The following is an 18412-nucleotide window of genomic DNA, read 5'->3' as shown; positions in this document are numbered from 1 at the left end:
TTTCCTTTTGTAACCTGTTCAGTTACCTGAACCTCAATTTAATAGCTGTGTACAGCCACATTCATGAAGACAATTCTTTCTGCAATTTAAGCAGACATATTATAAAAGGAACTGGAACTTATTTGCACATACAGTGAGTTATTTTCCTTTCTAGTGTGTTATATTAGAACCTGGTGACTTCAAGTGGCTTACAAAGCTGTTACTTTTCTACTCAAAGGAATTTCACCTTTGTTAAAGAATACAAGTTTATTTTTGTTTTGCATCTCTGGGGCTTCACATATCACTACTGCAACAGAGAGTAAAATATTCAGGACCTACAAGACTTGGACTGACTCTGTTTTGAAGAACAGCTGGAATCCAGAGAACATGAGTGATGATTTGGTTTAGAGAGACTGACAGTACAATGCATTTATGGGCTAGAGAGACTGAATCTATAAGCTGCATGTACTGTCTGAGGCAGAGTCAAATTTGGGCCCTCTTAAAAGCAAGGCTTGTTTAACTCTTGATTCTGGCAATGATTTCTAGTCCTGTTTATTTGTTCCTTGTCTGTAAATTCAGGATAAAGACATTTCCTTGTTTCCCAGGTTATTCCAAAACCTGTTGAAAAATTACTAATAATATCTTTATTATGTTGACTAGCCAGGAAATTATGTTGACTAGTCAGGAAAAGTGTTGCCCATAAGGTAAAAGGGGATGTTAGCAAAATACAAGCTATATAGAAAGAATGACAGTTTGATGGAGTCTTTTTTAATCATCAGATATGTGATGTTCTAAAATGTTCTTTCAATAGGATGACTTAAGGATACATTTACTAAGCAGTAAAGAGATTCAGGAAAAAATAAATCTGATGGATAAGAAAGATAACTTTCAACTCCTTAGCGTTTAAAAAAATTTAACTATCTCAAAAATGTTTAATTTCTAGGGCTATATAAAGTATGCCCTATACTTTACTGCACATTTTAAGAAAAGTTTATTTCAAGACAGCTGATTCAACATTGCTGACAAGAATCCTGATTAATTCTAAGATAATTAACTAGTAAAATATGCTTCTTATGTTTCTCAACATAACAAAATGTTTGGCAGAAATCACAGTGCATGGTTTTGGCACTATTGTAATCTCCCCAAAGAAGCAGTTACATGTGCTGTGAAAAAGAAGTAGCTCTGGTATGAATAAAAGAAAATTCTTGCCACTTCCTCAAGCTTTCTTGTGTAAGGAAAATTAGAAATTATATTAGAAGATATGTGTTTTATTCATACAGAGATTTTAATCAACTGTTATTATGTTTTCAGAAGGAAAAAAAGTACTAAGAGCTGAAAATAAGTTTATGTGTTTCATTTAAACATAGGTCTTTTCAGTTCAGAAACCCCAAATCTAAATGCTGTCTGTCATTAAAACCCATGCCCATACTTGCTCCTCTAACAAGACTTTAATGAAACCACAAAAAACTTTGAGGATACAATCCATCTGTAATTCACAGAGAGTGCAACTAAGAGAATGGACAGCAATATTATCTGAGCTAATTACACTCAACTTTTCAGTTTCCATTGCACTAACAAATCTTTGCTGACACCACCTTTTCAACACAGAGCTATTCTGTCACAGATATGAACTGTACCTGATACATCATTAATGTGGCCTGACTTCTATTTTACCTAGAATGAACACAAACACTATCATAAACACTGTAAGATGGGTTTATATAATTATTTTTCTTTCTTTACAAAGCAGTATATAATTCTTAAAACAAAGATTTCTAGGCCCAAGAAAACTTGTTCTGGAAACAGACTAAGCACATCTTCAGATCACAGATTAGCTCAGGAAAAGTTTGCTCAAATGGTTGACTCTGTGAATTCTAATGAAGTCACTAAAGTTGCCTATAACAACTTGCTTCTTGAGCTTGCACTCCAGTGTTCTGCTGACGCAGCTGTAACAAAGATACACAGAGTCCCTGAGCTGCAGGATCCCTCCTGGACAAAGACATTGATCAGCAAAACTCTACTGTTAGCAGAGTTGCTCATTTCATTCATTGGATGCACTTTTGCAGACTGTATAGATTGAAACTGTACCTTCCCACTCAGAGCCTTTATCTGGAAAACCACATTTACATTTCAGTCAACAGTCTCAATCCCTACTTCAGTGTGTTCCATGCGACTTTCATCTCATTGCCCATGATAGAAACTAAGAAGCAAAAGTTGCAAGACAGATCTCATGTCACAAGAAAAATTGCTTCCTGTGCATCATCAGTTGGATTTTGTTCTGGAATTTGGGTATAGACACTGCTCATCTGCACGCAGGCCAGCAGAGCTATTAAGATGTCTCGGTTTCAGCACCAGTCACTTGGCAATGTATTTAAAGCTAAGTACCATCAGTAAAGCTCATGGCAATAAACAAAATTGCCAGATTGACTTTACACTTTAATTAATTAGAAGTACTTGTAAATTATCTTTACATCTTTTAGATGCAAGGCTAGCATAAGTAAAGTAAATCACCATTAACTGTTAAGATAAGTCCATAAAATAAGAAGGGATTTATTTAAAAAAGTAATTAAAATTAATAAAAGGGGACATTTTTTTTTATAATGGACACATAAATGAATGCAAGGATGAGAGGCCAAGGAAGCATAGAAAAGAAATTTTAAGTAAGAGAGTGGCAGTGGCAGATATATAAATTGCTATTTATATCTGAGCTTTCAGACTTCCTTAAGTTTTTGTTGCAAGGAATAAAGGACCACTGTATATTCTGCAAAATCAGGAACACCTACTGGGGGGGCACAGAGTGCAATGCAGCACTTGAAAATTTTTTAATGCTGCATGACAAATACAGGTCCCACACAATCCAAGATGTAATAGTCTGGGAACAAACATCATTCTTGCAATAGTGACTGTAAAATCTCAGCTTTTAGGGCTCTGCATCTTGTATGTCTCAAAGGTTGCATATCACATTTGTTCAAAGCAGAACTTGTTTTTTTTTTTTGCCTCCAGAAATATGGCCAGAAGGCTTCCTTTGGGATAAGAATATTCTGCTGTTTTCCTTTTGGCTTATGCATCATCCTCAGGAAGATGATTTATTTGAATACATATTCCTGAGTATGATAGGTAAGCCAAAAGGAAAGTAGAAGCTTCTTGTAATACCAACTACTTGCAGAAAACTTTACCCATAGCATAATGATTCAGAGCTGATTCTGAATGGTAGTTGAGCACCTCACCTGGCTACTTAGATTAACTGATGAGCAGAGTTTAAATGGTAATATGGTTACCATGGCTATCTGCTCAGTAACTAACTGAGCACAAAGGATTGAATTTTGCAGCTGTACCCGAAAATGACTAAAACTCAATTTGACACATAGAGAGCCTAACCCAAGTCTGAGATAAATAATAATAATGGCAATAATAATAATTAACTTGCCGCAATATGCAGTATACCACTGCTTCATGCTAACATTTAAAATCCGAATTAAATAAGATACTATTAAGAGCAGTCTTCAACTGCATTGAACAGTAACTCCTCCCTGGGGCTCTTACTTTACTTCTAGATGTAGGGTCTAAGAATGGGAAGGGGATGTTTCAAAATGCCTGGAGTCTGTCACCTGAAATAATAAAACAATCTCAGCATGCAACTTTGGTTTGTAGAAAGCTTTAGAATGTCACTCAGCCAACAAAGCCAGAGAGGCCCTGTACTGCTCAGATTTCAACTAGAAAGCATCTTCTAACCTCAAAAATTAAACAAAATTGATAACCATCTTTTTGAAATCTAATTTAAATGACTTCTTGAATGACAGCAATGGCTGTCACACAATCCGAGCACATCTGGAAAGAAACACATGAATGGCTCTCTTCTCACATACCAGCTTTTACAGATATGAGTTCTTCCTACTTCAATTCTTTTGCAATATTATTGGTCCATAAAAATAACTGCACACACAAAAAATCAGTTTGATTTGTAGTTAAATAGAATATTTAATTTCTTTCAATGCAGAGCAAACATTCAGGGCTATGTTCAGCTTGTGTGTGGAGACAATACATGCAAAACAAATATACCATGGTTTCTGTATTACAGTTGAGGTACTGGGCTATAATCCACACAGAAGCATAAGCAAGATGCTTCTATCATGTTTTGTGGTATTACCTGTTGCACCTCTGCCACAAATGAAGACTGAGTTTTGGCTGTATAACTACAAGTTTGCTGACAGTTTCTGTTCCAGTTTATAGCAAGAGACAGAAGGAAATGCAGCCTAGCCTGCTGGCACCATAGTGTTAAGTGTGAGAGATAGCAAAAATACTTGTCAGCTGAGTGAACAGAAGAGGTTTGAGTGCATGCAGAAATAAGACTGCCTGAGGAAAAAAATTGGCAGTTTTACTTAAGAATTTTCCAGCAGGAATGACCCTGTATTACGCGGGACATTTCACTGCTTTCCCCCATTCCTCTGTGCTCTTCTCCTTCCCTCTTGCTTTTAACTCGAGGAGTGATTCCAAGGAACTTCACTTCTCCTAAGGCATCTTGTATAAGGGCTGCTCTACAATGCCCAAGCCAGAAAAGCTCTCCATATTAACAATGAAGTAGCAGTGGCTTTGACTTTGCGGCATAAGGATGCAAGCTTGTTCAGACAACCTGACCGGTGCTGAGAGGGCAGGAGTGGTGGGCACAGATGGTGACATTACAATCACAAAATTATCTGTTCCAACTTATGTTCATCACCTTTCAACCTACTGCTTGCATCGGCAAGAAGAATCTGCAGATGCATCTGCAGCACATCTGTATCCTCTAATCAGGTATTCAGACAGGAATAAGGCCTCCCCAAGGCCCATCTGCTTCATCTTTAGGCTAAACAAGCTCAACTTCTTCAACCTCTCCTTGTTCATCACCCTGGATATCTTGTGTGTCCTTTGCTGGACTTGCTCTACTGTTCAATGGTTTTCCTCCACTGGGGAGCCCCACACTGGACACAATATTCTTAGTTTAGTCCCATTAGTGCTGCATTGAGGCAAAAGATCACTTCCCTCAGCCAGCTGGCTGCACCTTGCTAGTACAGCCAAGCATGTCAAGTGCTGCCTTTGCTGCCAGACCACAACCTTGGCTCAAGATCATCTTGTCACCCACAGGACTTGTCATGTCCCCAGCTCTTCCGCAAAACTGTTTTCTGCATAAACATCCCTCAGACTGTAATGCTGAATAGCATTATTCCATACCAGTTGCAAGACTTTGCATTTGCTTTTTTGAACTTCATGAGATGTCAGCCCATTTGCCCAGCCTGCTGAGGACCTACTGAATGCCCTCGTCCTCTGTCATATTAACTTCTTGTCCACCCTGCTCCCTGTCAACTGTGAAGTGCCGGCAAATTTTTTAGAAAGTGCACTTTGTCCCACCATCAGAGTCATAAAGTTATTGGCCTGAACAGTGATCCCAGAGGGATGCTGCTAACTTGTCAGCTGGACTGTGCACCCATCCCATGCAAATGGCTGTACACATAATTTGAATTGCCTTAAAACACAAGCAATGGTGGTAAATGGTCTGTTTGCCCCTCAAAAAAGGAGTAAAAATTCAAGCTGGACTAGGGAAGACTAGAAAAAAATTGTTAGTGAATGAACAGCTAAATGAATAACACTGAGCAGAAGAGATGCACCAAAGCTGAAGGGCTGGTACTGCCATAAGACTTGGGGAACAGACCTGAAGAATTTGTTCATAGTGCTTTGTACAGTGTGATATTTCTTTACTCCAGCCCTTAAAGAAATTACTTTGTTCAGTTATATTGCATTAGGATTTCTTTTTGTATTCCAACACTATTCTCTAATGTCAACATAAAATATAAGAAATTAAAGTAATAATCAAAACTTATTCCTAGTGATGTAACCTTAATTTTAGTATACAGTATAAATCTAATATATTATCTAAATTAGGGTTCTACTTACTGGGAAAAAAATAAAATGTCTGAAGTATTATATTTAGGATTTCTATAACTGGTTAACAATTTAAGATTAGGAAATATTTTCAGCTATATTTTTTTGCACTGAAAGTTTAAAAGGAATAGTTTTGACTACAACTTTCTTCTGCTGGCTGAAAATCATCCCATCAGCCACTGATGGTATTGCATGTACTTAGCAATGGCTGGAGACTACAGATGGCTGTAAACAACTTAATATCCAAGGTGCATTCTTTGGATTCAAAGTATAGAAGGTTGGGTTGTACTGCTGTCTGCATAAAAGCCCATGCACAAAATTTAGACAAATGTAGGTAACTGTTACAGCTTTGTTCTATTCAATTTGGTTTGATTTATATATATATATATATTTATAATTACTGAATGGCTTTCCATCATTTTGCTGAAAGGGCATATATTCAAAGTACCAATAAAATATCAGCTAATTTACATGAGTTAAGATGTTCCATCAAAAAATGCAGTTTGTATGAGTGTTGTTAGATGTTAATGGTTGAGTGAGTGATGTCTTTTCCTCCCAAAACTCATTTGTTGTAGGGTGTGAGGTGTTGTCACTGTAGTCACTACTTCTTTATCGTAGATTTGATATTATCTGTGATGAGCTTGCTTTCCCCCAACTGTTGTATTAAAACTTAATGTATAAATAGATAGAATTCAATCATATTCAGGTTATTTTATTCTAGATGAATTTCAAAATAATGAATGTCTCTCTTTAATATTTGCAGGACATACTATGAAACAAACAAGTAGCCTTTCCTGATTATAGTCTCTGTCTGCCAAAGACAGTTTTATCACAGTTTTCTGGGGCATGTCATGATTTGTTGACTTTAACCATCACTACAGTGATGTTCTGGCTTCACTCCCAGAAGCCAACAAATGACTTATAGGATGTGCAAAGAATAAAGGGAAAAAAAAAAAAAAAAAAGATGATGTGTAGGATATAATTTAGAATAAATATTTGGAAAAAACTTCATTGGAAATCTCATATGCTACTTATGCTGTTTCTCAGCCTCCTCCAAGCCCTGACCAGAAGTATTTTTTGGGGTTTTCATCTCAGTAATTTGGACTGATTCACATTAAACTTGTTTCTGCCTATGCTGAAGTTTAATTAGAAATAGTGATAAATCTTGTGCACATTTTCCAATAATAAAAGTAATTGTTATAGACAGAGTATAGTACAATAGCAATACTATTCTAACAAGAAAAAAATAATACAGCATTTTTCTATGTAGAAAAGGTGCTACAAGGATTCATAATACCAGTGAACATAAAATGCCCAGAATACCCACCAGTTTTGTGCTGTTCTTGATCATCTCTCTTACATCCTTCTTCTAGCAGACCCATCTCCGATATCAACAGAAGGAACCAGCAAACTGAGTCTATCAATTTTCAGTACCCACAATAAACAAAATAAATTACCTAAAATAAGTCCAGTGTTTGTGGCAGAAACAAGAGAGATTGATTTCTCCTGCTTCTCATGCTTTATTGCTACCCTCATGACAGAGCCACTTGGCAGCCTTAAATAGGACATGACATGTTGTCCTCTTTGCTCCCCTATCTTCTTCAGGTCCTTCAGGGAATCTCAACACAGGCGCCTTATTTCAAGGAAATAATTTTCTTCTGCCTCCGGCAATTCTCTTTGCCTTTCATCTACTCATTGTTATTGTCACTTTTGCTCTTTTCTTTGCACTTTGGCAATGACATTAGTATTTCACATTACTACTGAGAACCTCCTCCAAACACGAGAAAAAAAGAAAAAAAATGCTAGAAAACAATCATTACACATGATGCAATGAATTTTTTCACCTATCACAGCTAAAATGATGAAAAAACTGTCCTAGAACAATTTGTGTATGTTTCAGATATTCACATGTCTGTCTTGCATAGGAATACGAGGGATAGGTAAAAGAGCACAAAGTGACCCAAGCAGAGTGTAGCAATAAACAATATGTGACCTCATTAAAAATCATTGACTTGAAACAGCCAGTGTAATCAGGACCATGACATATGGTACTCTGTGCTAAGTGTTGCCTGCTGTAATAACACTGCTTACACTATGGAAGGTTACCCCAGATATGTCAGTTTTTGCCACTTGCTAACAATGCCAACTTTCTTTTTCTTAACAAGTTGTTAAAACAATGACAGAAGACTTGTTAAAAACATGACTCCTCTCACAGAACACTTCACTGCCATAGAACTGGGCAAGAAAACCAACAGATACATAGTATTCATCTTCCCAAACTCCAAATCTAGGAGATGACATATGTGAGATACTTTCATTATGATTAATACAGTTGTCAGAGAAAACAGAAACAGATCCTTATTTATAGAGGATCAAAACCTTAGGGATTTGTAATGTCCTCTTTTTGTTGTTGTTGTGCTTGGATTTCTTATTCTGGGACATTAAAATGTGTAAAAACAAAATGTGAGATTAAAAGCACAAAGATGCAGTTTCTCACTTTCTAGCTCAGAGCTTATCTTTGATCTAACCCACAGACAGATTACACAGTGTTTAGGGCCACATATCACCTTAAGTCATATATGCAGTGGTGAAAAAATGATTTTTTTTCATTGTCTAAAAGCTTGTTTTCTGATGTTATGTACTAAGATTAGCATACGCTCCTAAAATTTTCTGTGTGCATTAATTCAGTTAAGGTTTTCACTAGCAGCTCTGAATTGTGTCCACATCTTTTTTTCTTGCAAAAAAGACATGAACGAAAGCAACAGCCTTGAACTACACCATCTGTATTCTTATTTGTCTGGTGGATTTTATGAAAAAACTCTTGCTGTTTGAGAAAAGAAAGGAGATGCCAAAACCACTCTCTAGAATATTTCCATGGCATTCACCATTTCTGCCAAGAGTTCAATTATCTGTAATACAATGTCAAAGGTCCAAGTGAATAAATGCATGTACCTGAGTTCTTTCTGATGGAGGGCATCAGCATAATACCTGTTGGTAAAACCCACACATGCATTTCCCTTATCATGTCTGGTTGTTTTTTGGCATTTTTTATGTTTGGGTTTTTATTTTAACCCTAGGTTTCTTAATATTTTTTTATATTTAACATGCAGGTATCAGCTAAACTGAAATACAGTTGAGACGCACTGTCTACAAAAATTGGTACATATTTCTGTTGCCAAGACGACGTAGCAGAAGATGAAGACACATTACAGACAAAATGGGTATTGACTAGCAGATTTTAAAAAAGCAAAGTCTGCAATTGCAATATAATCTGCTTTATCATAGAAGGTTCAGATGTGACTTGATCAGTCTGGTTCACATTTGGGAATATTTCTGGTTCTTTGTAAGAGCACATCTAATACTACTGTCCATATTCTCACCTTACCTAGATTTCCTGTTGCAGTAGACAATGACTTAGCAATAGCAGACAATGACCAGAAACAGTTACGGCTCACATTGCCTCTTAGCTGAAGTAGAGGAATGAATATAATTAGATGTAAATCTTCCAGCACTTAGAAATAATTAAATGCTATAAAAGACTGCAGGCCTCTCCTCAAAAATACAGACTGCACATTTGGTGTAACAAACACAGCAAACTCATTATTAACATTGACTTTGCAGAGAAATAAAAAATCCAATTCGGGGACAGACTGGCCTAGGAACCCAAAATGCCTAACTGCCCACATGAAAACTGAAATCTGCAGTTATTGTTCTCTGATACAGACGACTTTTTAGATTTCAAAACCAGATTTCTACTTAAAACCTCTACACTGCAGTGAAAACAGGAAACAGACTGCACATATTTGGCTTTATGAGGAAAAGGTGTTTAAGCATGAATAGTGGTCATACTCAATGTACCACACACAGAACTTTACAGATTTTGTGATGTTAAGATGATCAAGATGATGATTCACAGGGCTAAGTATGCAAGCACTGGTTGGTGCAAAATCTATAAATTCGAAATTCACAGCATGTATTTTTCTTAGGACATAGTCTAGGACAATATTAATGCCCTTATAGTCCCTTGTGTCAAAAAAAAAAAGGGAAAGAAAGGCCAAACCACTAAAGAAATAAATTTGCACATCCAATTCTAATAGAGTAATGCTTGTAGCTCAGACCTATGATTTGTAAAGAAACACTTTCTGTTCCTATAGTGTAGCAATTTTTTTTGTGAACAGACGTCTTTTGAACAGCAGAAATTACTCACTAAGTATTTCCAGAGCAGTTAAATTTCAGATTAATTTAAAAGTTTACTATCTTGTTTTTTAAACAAAATGCTTTTTTCTCCACTGAACAATGTCAGTTATACAATAGAATATAATGCACCTGTATAGAAATACTGAAGTCACTGTGAGAATTCAATTTTGAAAACAAAACTATTAAGTTTACCTCTTAATGACATGCACCAAGGCATGAAAGTTTTCTATTCAGAATAAAATTTACTTTGGTTGCAGTCCAAGGTAAGGTAGGAAGTAGGCTGAGGTAGACTGATATATTAGAAATTAAGAAATTCTAAAAATATATAAATTAGTATGTAAATATACATCAATATCATGTGTACTGATATGAAAAACCACTTAAAAACAACCCTTTGTTTTGTTTGGTTCTGGACAGAAACATGTATGAAATAATAAGACTGGACCAGACAGCAATGTATACTCTGTGAAGTGGTCAAATGCAGACAGGAGAACTAGATTTTGATGCTTAGCAAAATTCTTCTGATTCAAAGCTGGTGCTTTTGAAAATCACTTCATTGCCTACCACTGGAAAAGAGCTATAACTTAGCAATGCAAAGGAAAAAAAAAAATACTTGTGAAAGGAATTCACAATACACTTTACAGTGCAAATTTAAAATTTGCAAATATCCATGCTTGCTTAAAATCAGTTTATCAATTTAGGATTCTATTGATCCTACTTAAGGTAATGTGAAACACACCATCTGCTATTGATTTGAATGGACTGTGCTTTTTAATTTACAATGACCTAAAATGTGATTAATGAACATTACTTCCATGCCAATGATGCTTTGAAATCTCAACTCTTATAAATTAAGTGCAGAAGTACATCATCTGGGATTGGTACACACAGTAAGATTGAGTGAAAATATAGTAGAATACATTTTCCTTAAGTTACACTAACAACTATTTGCAATTCTCCCCCAGGATATTTAATATATATAAAAAAGCTGAAGTTTCAAATATTTTCAGTCATGATGTATTTCTGATAAATGGTTATAGCTTACATGAGAGTTTTTTGGGAAAATAAATTTCTCTAATCTGCAGAGGAAACAAATCTTAGGAACTGCTTGTGTAAATCAAGTAGTACCCTTGAGTTTCTAAGCCTTCTTATTTCAGGAATGTACAGAATTATTCAGGCAGCTTTTTCTCCACTTCCCCATACTCAGTGCATATCACTTTTGGGCACAGAATAAAGAAAAGAGATAAGCAAACAGTTCTTCTTTTAAGGTAAAGCAAAACTTGGCTCAGTTACACAGATATTGGAAGGAAAAAAAATCATGGTTTTATTTTTTTATATATTTTCTTCAATTTATTAATAATCTTTTATATTTGTTTATTTATGGCTTTGAGCAAAGACAAAAAAAATCTAACTCATCCCTGATCATACAATTATTGTAAGAACCAGATCTATAGTCTTCCCAGCAGCAGTAAGATCCAATCTTTTTCATTAATACATTTCATCTTGTACAGATGTGAGATTTCATACTTATGGGCCTACTTATGTACAGAGAAAATAGGTCACTTCTGAAACTAGCAATGGACCTTTATATTACAGGAATGTGAGTCATTTGTTTCTTAATCTAAGTATATATACATTCATACATACATATATATATATACGTATATAATTTTATACCCTGTACCATTTTTTTTAATTAACATACAAATCCTAGATATTGTCCACTCTATTACAAAGTCATTAAAAATTATTTATGGTTTCACTGAAAGACCATGTGAATTAATATTTCTTCATAGTGCTTAAAATAAAATAAAAATATATATAAAAATATTTTGCTACTAACCCCATTTCTCCTATTAAATGTAAACCTTAAACAGTTTTCAAGATCAGTATATGATCTTAATTAACTGACAGAATTTGTTAGCATTAAAATAATATAAGGGGTATTGTACTCATAAATAAATGGTCTTGCAGCGTATCCATAATGTTTGAGACACTTTTTTAAACAATCATTTCCCCATTTCCACTCCAGGTCACTTAAATTAATGGCAGCAGCATGTTAGTGGGTTAATTACATCGATCTTTACTGGTGAATGTGAGTCAGCAAAAAAAATGGAAGATTTTAAAAAATTTTATTTGATGTACCACTTTAGTAAAAGGAATAACAGGCAGCACGGGTTCAAGCTCTGTTAGCTTTAGAGAATTTACTTGGCTCTCAAGTACATCTGGATTCACTGCATTACGTAGTTTGTGATGTTATTTAATTTTTCCATGCATCATTAAACTCAGCATTGATGGGAAGAGGAGAACTCCTTTGCATCCATTTTCTTAAGAGAGTCAGTTGGGTTCTAAGGAACAGAATATATGCTTGTATCATATCCATAATGCTGATTTTTCAGTGAGTTAAATTATGACACATTTAGTTTCACTCTCTATTTAATGTGACAAATCAGGCACAAACGATTACGAATTTTTTTTTTCTTTTTTTTTTTTTTTGTGGATAAGATAACGTGAAGGTTTGAGCAAACAAAACAAAATGTTCACAAAACAGTATGCTTTAACCCTGCTTTCTGTCACCATTTCCTTTCTGTTTTGAAGACATAAAAAATAATAAACCTCATACCTATGGGCTATGTTTGACACTACATGCCTTAGGATATACTAACCATTTAATTACAATATACACAGAGCAAATCGTGCATTTCCAGACAGACTTGATGCTATATTATATTTATTTTTGTAAATCAACACCACAGTCAACTACAAAACTACAGTGAAGACACAGAAAGCACCTGAAAGTCTAAATCAAGCTGTGGTTTACAAATAATCCTTTAAATGAAAAACCTCACTTCTAGACTTAAACCAGAGATTCAAAGTCAGCATTACAGGAATTTAAGGTAGACACAATTAATGAATGGTTATTATTTTCTAAGATACCATAAAGCCTTTTCCTACTGACCAAACCTATTTTTATTGTCTTTTTTTTTTTTCAAAGCATGCATGGAATATTCTCAGATGCTACTGAGGGCAAGAAGAAGAAAAGTGATGGTATTGGTGAAGTACAAGCGGTTTGCCGGATCAAGCGTACAATTTTGCATAAAACGCATGTAAAAGTAACACTGTAGGTTTTAAGCCATTGCATTACAATTTAACAGTTGTGTTGCACTTAGCTTTAACAAATTTTAAAACTGTAAATTTTGAAGTGAAAAGCGGAACCTAAATTCCTAAACAAAGACTTTGCAATGGTACACCACACAGCATCTAATTATGCTCGGGTCTAAAAAGTTATTTACAATGGAAATATTTAGTCTTTTGAAAAGTCTTTAGCAGTGTGAAGATCAAAGTCCACCCAATTCTTTTAGACAACAGAAGGCTTGACATGCCATGATGTTACAACCTATCTGGAGGAGTGCTAGTGCCTCCCTTTACACTGCAGGTGTTTGCAATACAATTCTCTTCCAATCTAAATTCCAGTGGATGGTGCTAACATATGAAATGCGACATGAAATAACAACCGAATTCTTCACAAGAAATTAACAAGATATACACAATAAATGAAGTAACAAAGGTTTCAGAATATCACTCAGTCAGTGCTATGTGTTAGTTAAATGGATGGTTTTCTTTCCTTTTTTTTTTTTTTAATGTAGTTATTTGAAGTTTGTCGTTGTGTTGACAATTTCCCCATGAAAACAGCCAATCTCATAAACAGAGAAATCTGTTAGGCTGATTTTAAAGTCAACACATTAAAAATAGGTAATATTAGCGTTAATTTTAATCTTCTGCAATGGTTGCAAAAAAGGAAGACGTGAACTCAAACAAGTTTTTTTAACTGCCTTTATATATATATATTTAGATATATATATATATAAAACTTTTACATTCGTTACATAGGGCAAAGCTGTCTAAATTATTTTTCTGATAGTAGACTGCTGGGGCACATTAGGAAACAGGCTAAAACAGTTCGGGGGATGGTGCTCGGTCTGTTGCAAGTCTATTGCTCACAGTCACCAGGGATCATAAGTTTGAGGCGAACCGCGGTTTGTCTCCCTCGGGCTCTGTGCTTAAGACTGTGGAAGAATCCCTCGGCAGCGGGGCGGCGGGCGGCGCGGCGCCGCGGTTCGGGGGGATGGCTCCCGAGGACATCTGCCGGAACAGCGAGACCCGCTGCGGCACGGAGGCGCGGCCGGCCGGGGGCACGCCGGGGCCCGGGGCGGGCTGCGGCAGGGAGGCCAGGGACTCCCCCACGGTGGGGTGAGGCCTGGCGATCAGCGTGGAGATCTCGTGCGGCAGGGAGGGCTGCGAGGCGGACAGCGGCCGCACCTCCCGCGTCAGATTGGTGTTGTGGAGGGCCTGGGTGCTCTTGTGCACCTCGTTCTTCTGCGCGGCGCCCGGCGGCTGCTGCGCCGCCTGCGGCTGCTGCGGCTGCGGCTGCTGCATGAGGGACAGCTGCGAGGCGGTCGGCGAGGCGTACTGGAAAGTTCGGCCGGCCAGCGGGCTCTGTACCGGCGGGCTGCAGACGGCCGTGGTGTAGGAGCAGGGCGACAGGATGACAGCCTGCTGGGGCGGCTGCGTGCTGGGCGAGGGCGAGTGCAGGTTGGTGTGCGAGAGGCTGCTGCTGGTGTACACCGGAGGGGACTGCGTCCTGCCGCGCGACGAGGCCGACGTGCTGGAGTTGAGCGCTGGCATCTGCTGCAGGCTCACCGGGGCGATGGTCTGCACCATCTCCCGGTCGTGCTTCACGATCTGCTTCAAGATCTCATTCTCCTGGTTGTTGAAGACGCCGGTGTTGAGGTCCTTCTGGAACTTCTGTAGCAGGATCGAGTTCTTCTTCCCTTCACAGAGAGGCACAAGAGTTAGTGAGCGCGGGGTGCAGGGGCAGGGTCCCGCCCTGGCTCTGCGTTTCAGCCCCCATCGCTGGGGTCTCCTGTAAAAGCCTCGGCAGGCAGCGGGGCTGAGCGGGCATCGCTCGGCCGCCGGCCCGGGGCAGGAGGGGCTGTGCCACGCTGGCACTGCGCAGCTCCCGCGGCTGTGCTCGCACCCAGTCCGCCCGCCGCACCGCCTGGCCTTCCTCTGCCCCTCCACCTGCACTTTGCTCTTACTACTGCAATTACATATAAGAACTCCAATTTCCTGAACAACTGACAGAAAATGTTGTCGTGCTCTGCACCTACATAATCCTTCTCGTTGGAAACCGTCTGAATTTCCACTAAACAGTTACATATTTTAAAAGTACACCTGCCATCTAGCACATTACTGGGAACTAGTTACTAGACGTCAGTAGTAACCAGTGTTTTTAAGTGTTTGTGAACTACTATGAGCTCATGGATAATATGACACTTGCTTGCACACTGAAGACTGCTGTACACTGTGACCTGATGATGTCTGCTTGATGGCTCACAGTGTCTGCTATTCTGTCTGAGTCATCAGATGCTTGGGAGAACAATGGCATTCAACTCCTGGGGTTGGTTTTTTTTTTTTTGTTTTTTTTGGGGGTTTGTTTGTTTGTTTGTTTGTTTGAGTAAAACACTGCACTTCAAATGAGATTGCTACTCCAAGGACAGACTGGAGCTTTAGTGCTAATATTTTTCAAGCACTTATTACTTAGAGCTAGACTGCATTTCCAGAGAGAAATGCAAGACAAACTAGGAGTCTAATGCATTGAGTTTATGTGGAGAAATACTCAGACTGAAGTTTTCTTGTGAAGTTAAGGAAATGCCACTGAATGGGATAAGTGACTTTTTTTTTTTCAGCCTAATTTTAAAATGAGTGCCAGTAATGACAATCAGAGTGCAGTTCTCCTGACCAAAGACTTTATGCTTTGCCTAGTATGTCCTGTTGTGAGGTCCCAAATACTGGAACAGCAAGTTTACACCTCATGTTTTGATAATCTGCCATACCCTTCTGCCTTTCACTTGCATATTATTGGACTGCTTTTCTGATTGCAGGTAGATCTGAGCAGTGCCAGTGTGCAGCCATCAAAGTTAGCAGTGCCCATGTTGTGAGGAAAATGAGAGCCCTGCTGCAAAGGATTAATTCACTTCAACAAACAACGGGTTTGCGAGTGCTAAGATGCTTCATCTCTTCCCAGCATTATAGATGTCATCCGTAAGCAATTTATTTAGGAAAATGTCATCTACTGCTCGTGACACAGCATAAATCCTATCAAGTGCTGAAGGCAGCAAAAGAAATCTACAGGATTAATAAATAATACTAATGATAATTAAAGTATGAAAAATGATCCTCAGAGGAATACAAGACCTTTCTAAAACTCTGTGGTTTTTATTATTTAAAAGTGAGATTGCAAAATTCTTGTCTGCACATGTGTTATTTATAGATCAAGAAAACATTTACTGCAGCATAACAGGAAAAAAAAAACTTTTAAAGAGAGCTATTTTATCGTGCAGTTCAAGGAAAGAAAATGCGGAAGGAATTTAAGAATTAATCGTATGCAAGAAAATTAAATAAATACCTATCCTGTCAAGTCTATCAATTGCCACCGTTTCAAAGGCCCTTCTCATCATGGGGTACTCTTCCAGGACCTCGTTGAAGTTGTCCACTGAGAGGGAGTACAGGCGACAGTACGTGTCTGCTCGTACACTGGCAGTTCGACGGCCCTTGGTTAAAAGGCAGATCTCTGGGGAGAGAAAAATTCAGCATACACTGAAAACAAAGAAGTTACTGAACCCTGTAAAACTTTAAAGTTAGAAATTGATTGCATGCTAACAAGTAATAATTTAGTACTCAGCAGCAATTTTTCTATTTCTGCTTACATAAGGTTGCAGGGACGATTCTGAAGGTATTTGGTTCTATTTTTGCTACTCTGAAAAAATAATGCATGTCCTTTAAGAGCCCTGCCTATAAGTTTTCTCGGTATGAACTCTGATTTTATGAAGCCTTTTTAAAATAATGCTTCAAGTTCTAAGAAATGATCCATCAGCTGTCAAACATATCTTGATAGCTTTGATTAACCCAAGTGCTAAAATAACCCAAGTGATTCTGTTGATTTTCTTTTAAATACACCACTGCCATAGAGGACCAATTCCTTTAATCATTCACCAGATATACTAAACTAGTACAATACATTATATCATGATGTAACGATATTTGAATATAAGAGCTGTTCTGAGAAAAAAAATGCTCAAAGCATGAGCATGCCTTCTGTTTCTTTGATGTTTATGTCCTAGGTATTTTGGGGAGAGAAAACTTACAACATTTGACCTTTTTTCTCATTAGGTTAAAATGTGGAATTCATATGATTAATCTAGTAGCCTTTCTCTGCAAGTGCCCCCAACAGGAATTCATTGTTCTGGAACAGCTGAAACTGAAGCTATGTGCAAAGTCCCAGGAAACAGCCCCAAACTTTTGACTTCTAATTCTTCAATCCACAGAATCAAGGTGACTGCGTAGAGGCCAAAGTCGGTATCTGAGCAAAACATGTGGGGTAGAATATTTATTTACGCTATTTAGATTAAAATACAGAAAACTAGAAAGTCATTTGCAAAAAGTAGTGTTTGAGTTCATCCCATTTTCAAACTAGGGACTAAAAACACACTTAGAAATATTAAAAATACTTGAACTAAAGCAGGGTGAAAGACAATTTCCCTACTCAGTTCCAGCAGTCAAGGGCTGTGAGTTCATACTTTGTATTTAAATACAAAAGTAGGAAACTGTCTCCTACCTTACTTTTTTGTCCATTACATGCTTGATTTCAATCAAACAATCATTTTCAAGTGTGGAAAGCCAACTGATAAATAATTCTGCAGATTTCAGTTCTACAAAGTACCAACCTAGTTCTTGGTTTGGGGTTTTTTTGCTGTATGTCTTTAAAAAATATATTTTTTATTAATCTAGAATATGAAGAACCTTGATTTTTTAATCTCATATTTCTTGAGGAATTTCCACATGCTATCTAACCCTGAAGGCTTAGGGGATAAGATGCTTAAATTAGTGGATAAATCAAAGTAAATTAACATTGGACCAGTACCAGCAGAGAATGTACTTAAACCCCAATAGCTTTGGGGAGAATTTCTAGAGACTATTGGGAGAGTAAAGTAGAGAATTTATAGAGAATACTGGTAAGAGACTTGACCTAAAGTCCCTCACAAAACTTGATGCCCATGAAATAATGACACTTTACTGTAAAGAACCAGCCAGGTATAACAGAAGTCAGTCCTTTCCTTTTCTCACTCCTAGCTTAGCCTGACCTCCTTAGATTGAACCCACTGCATTGTAGTTACAAGAGAAGGATATTTTGCCCAAAGGGAGCAGTTAAATGCAGTTCTATTTCCTAGAATATTTAAGTCTCACAAATAATAAAGTT

The 18412-nt window shown here is 37.4% G+C and overlaps 1 protein-coding gene across 1 annotated transcript in view; it reads right to left on the bottom strand.

The window, feature by feature from the left end:
• Window positions 1-11392: 11392 nt before the first annotated feature.
• HCN1 (hyperpolarization activated cyclic nucleotide gated potassium channel 1) overlaps window positions 11393-18412 on the bottom strand; it is a 191503-nt gene continuing 184483 nt past the window's right edge. The window contains exons 7-8 of the mRNA XM_021553855.3: window positions 16562-16726; window positions 11393-14924 (exon numbers count right to left, since the gene is read on the bottom strand). Coding sequence (XP_021409530.1) covers window positions 14107-14924; window positions 16562-16726 — 983 coding nt within the window. The 3' untranslated portion in view covers window positions 11393-14106. The remainder of the gene's footprint in view (window positions 14925-16561; window positions 16727-18412) is intronic.

Source organism: Lonchura striata, chromosome Z (assembly GCF_046129695.1).
Source record: "Lonchura striata isolate bLonStr1 chromosome Z, bLonStr1.mat, whole genome shotgun sequence".
NCBI lineage: Eukaryota > Metazoa > Chordata > Aves > Passeriformes > Estrildidae > Lonchura > Lonchura striata.
The sequence above is the reverse complement of the archived record's forward strand: the minus strand, read 5'-3'. Positions and strand labels throughout refer to the sequence as shown.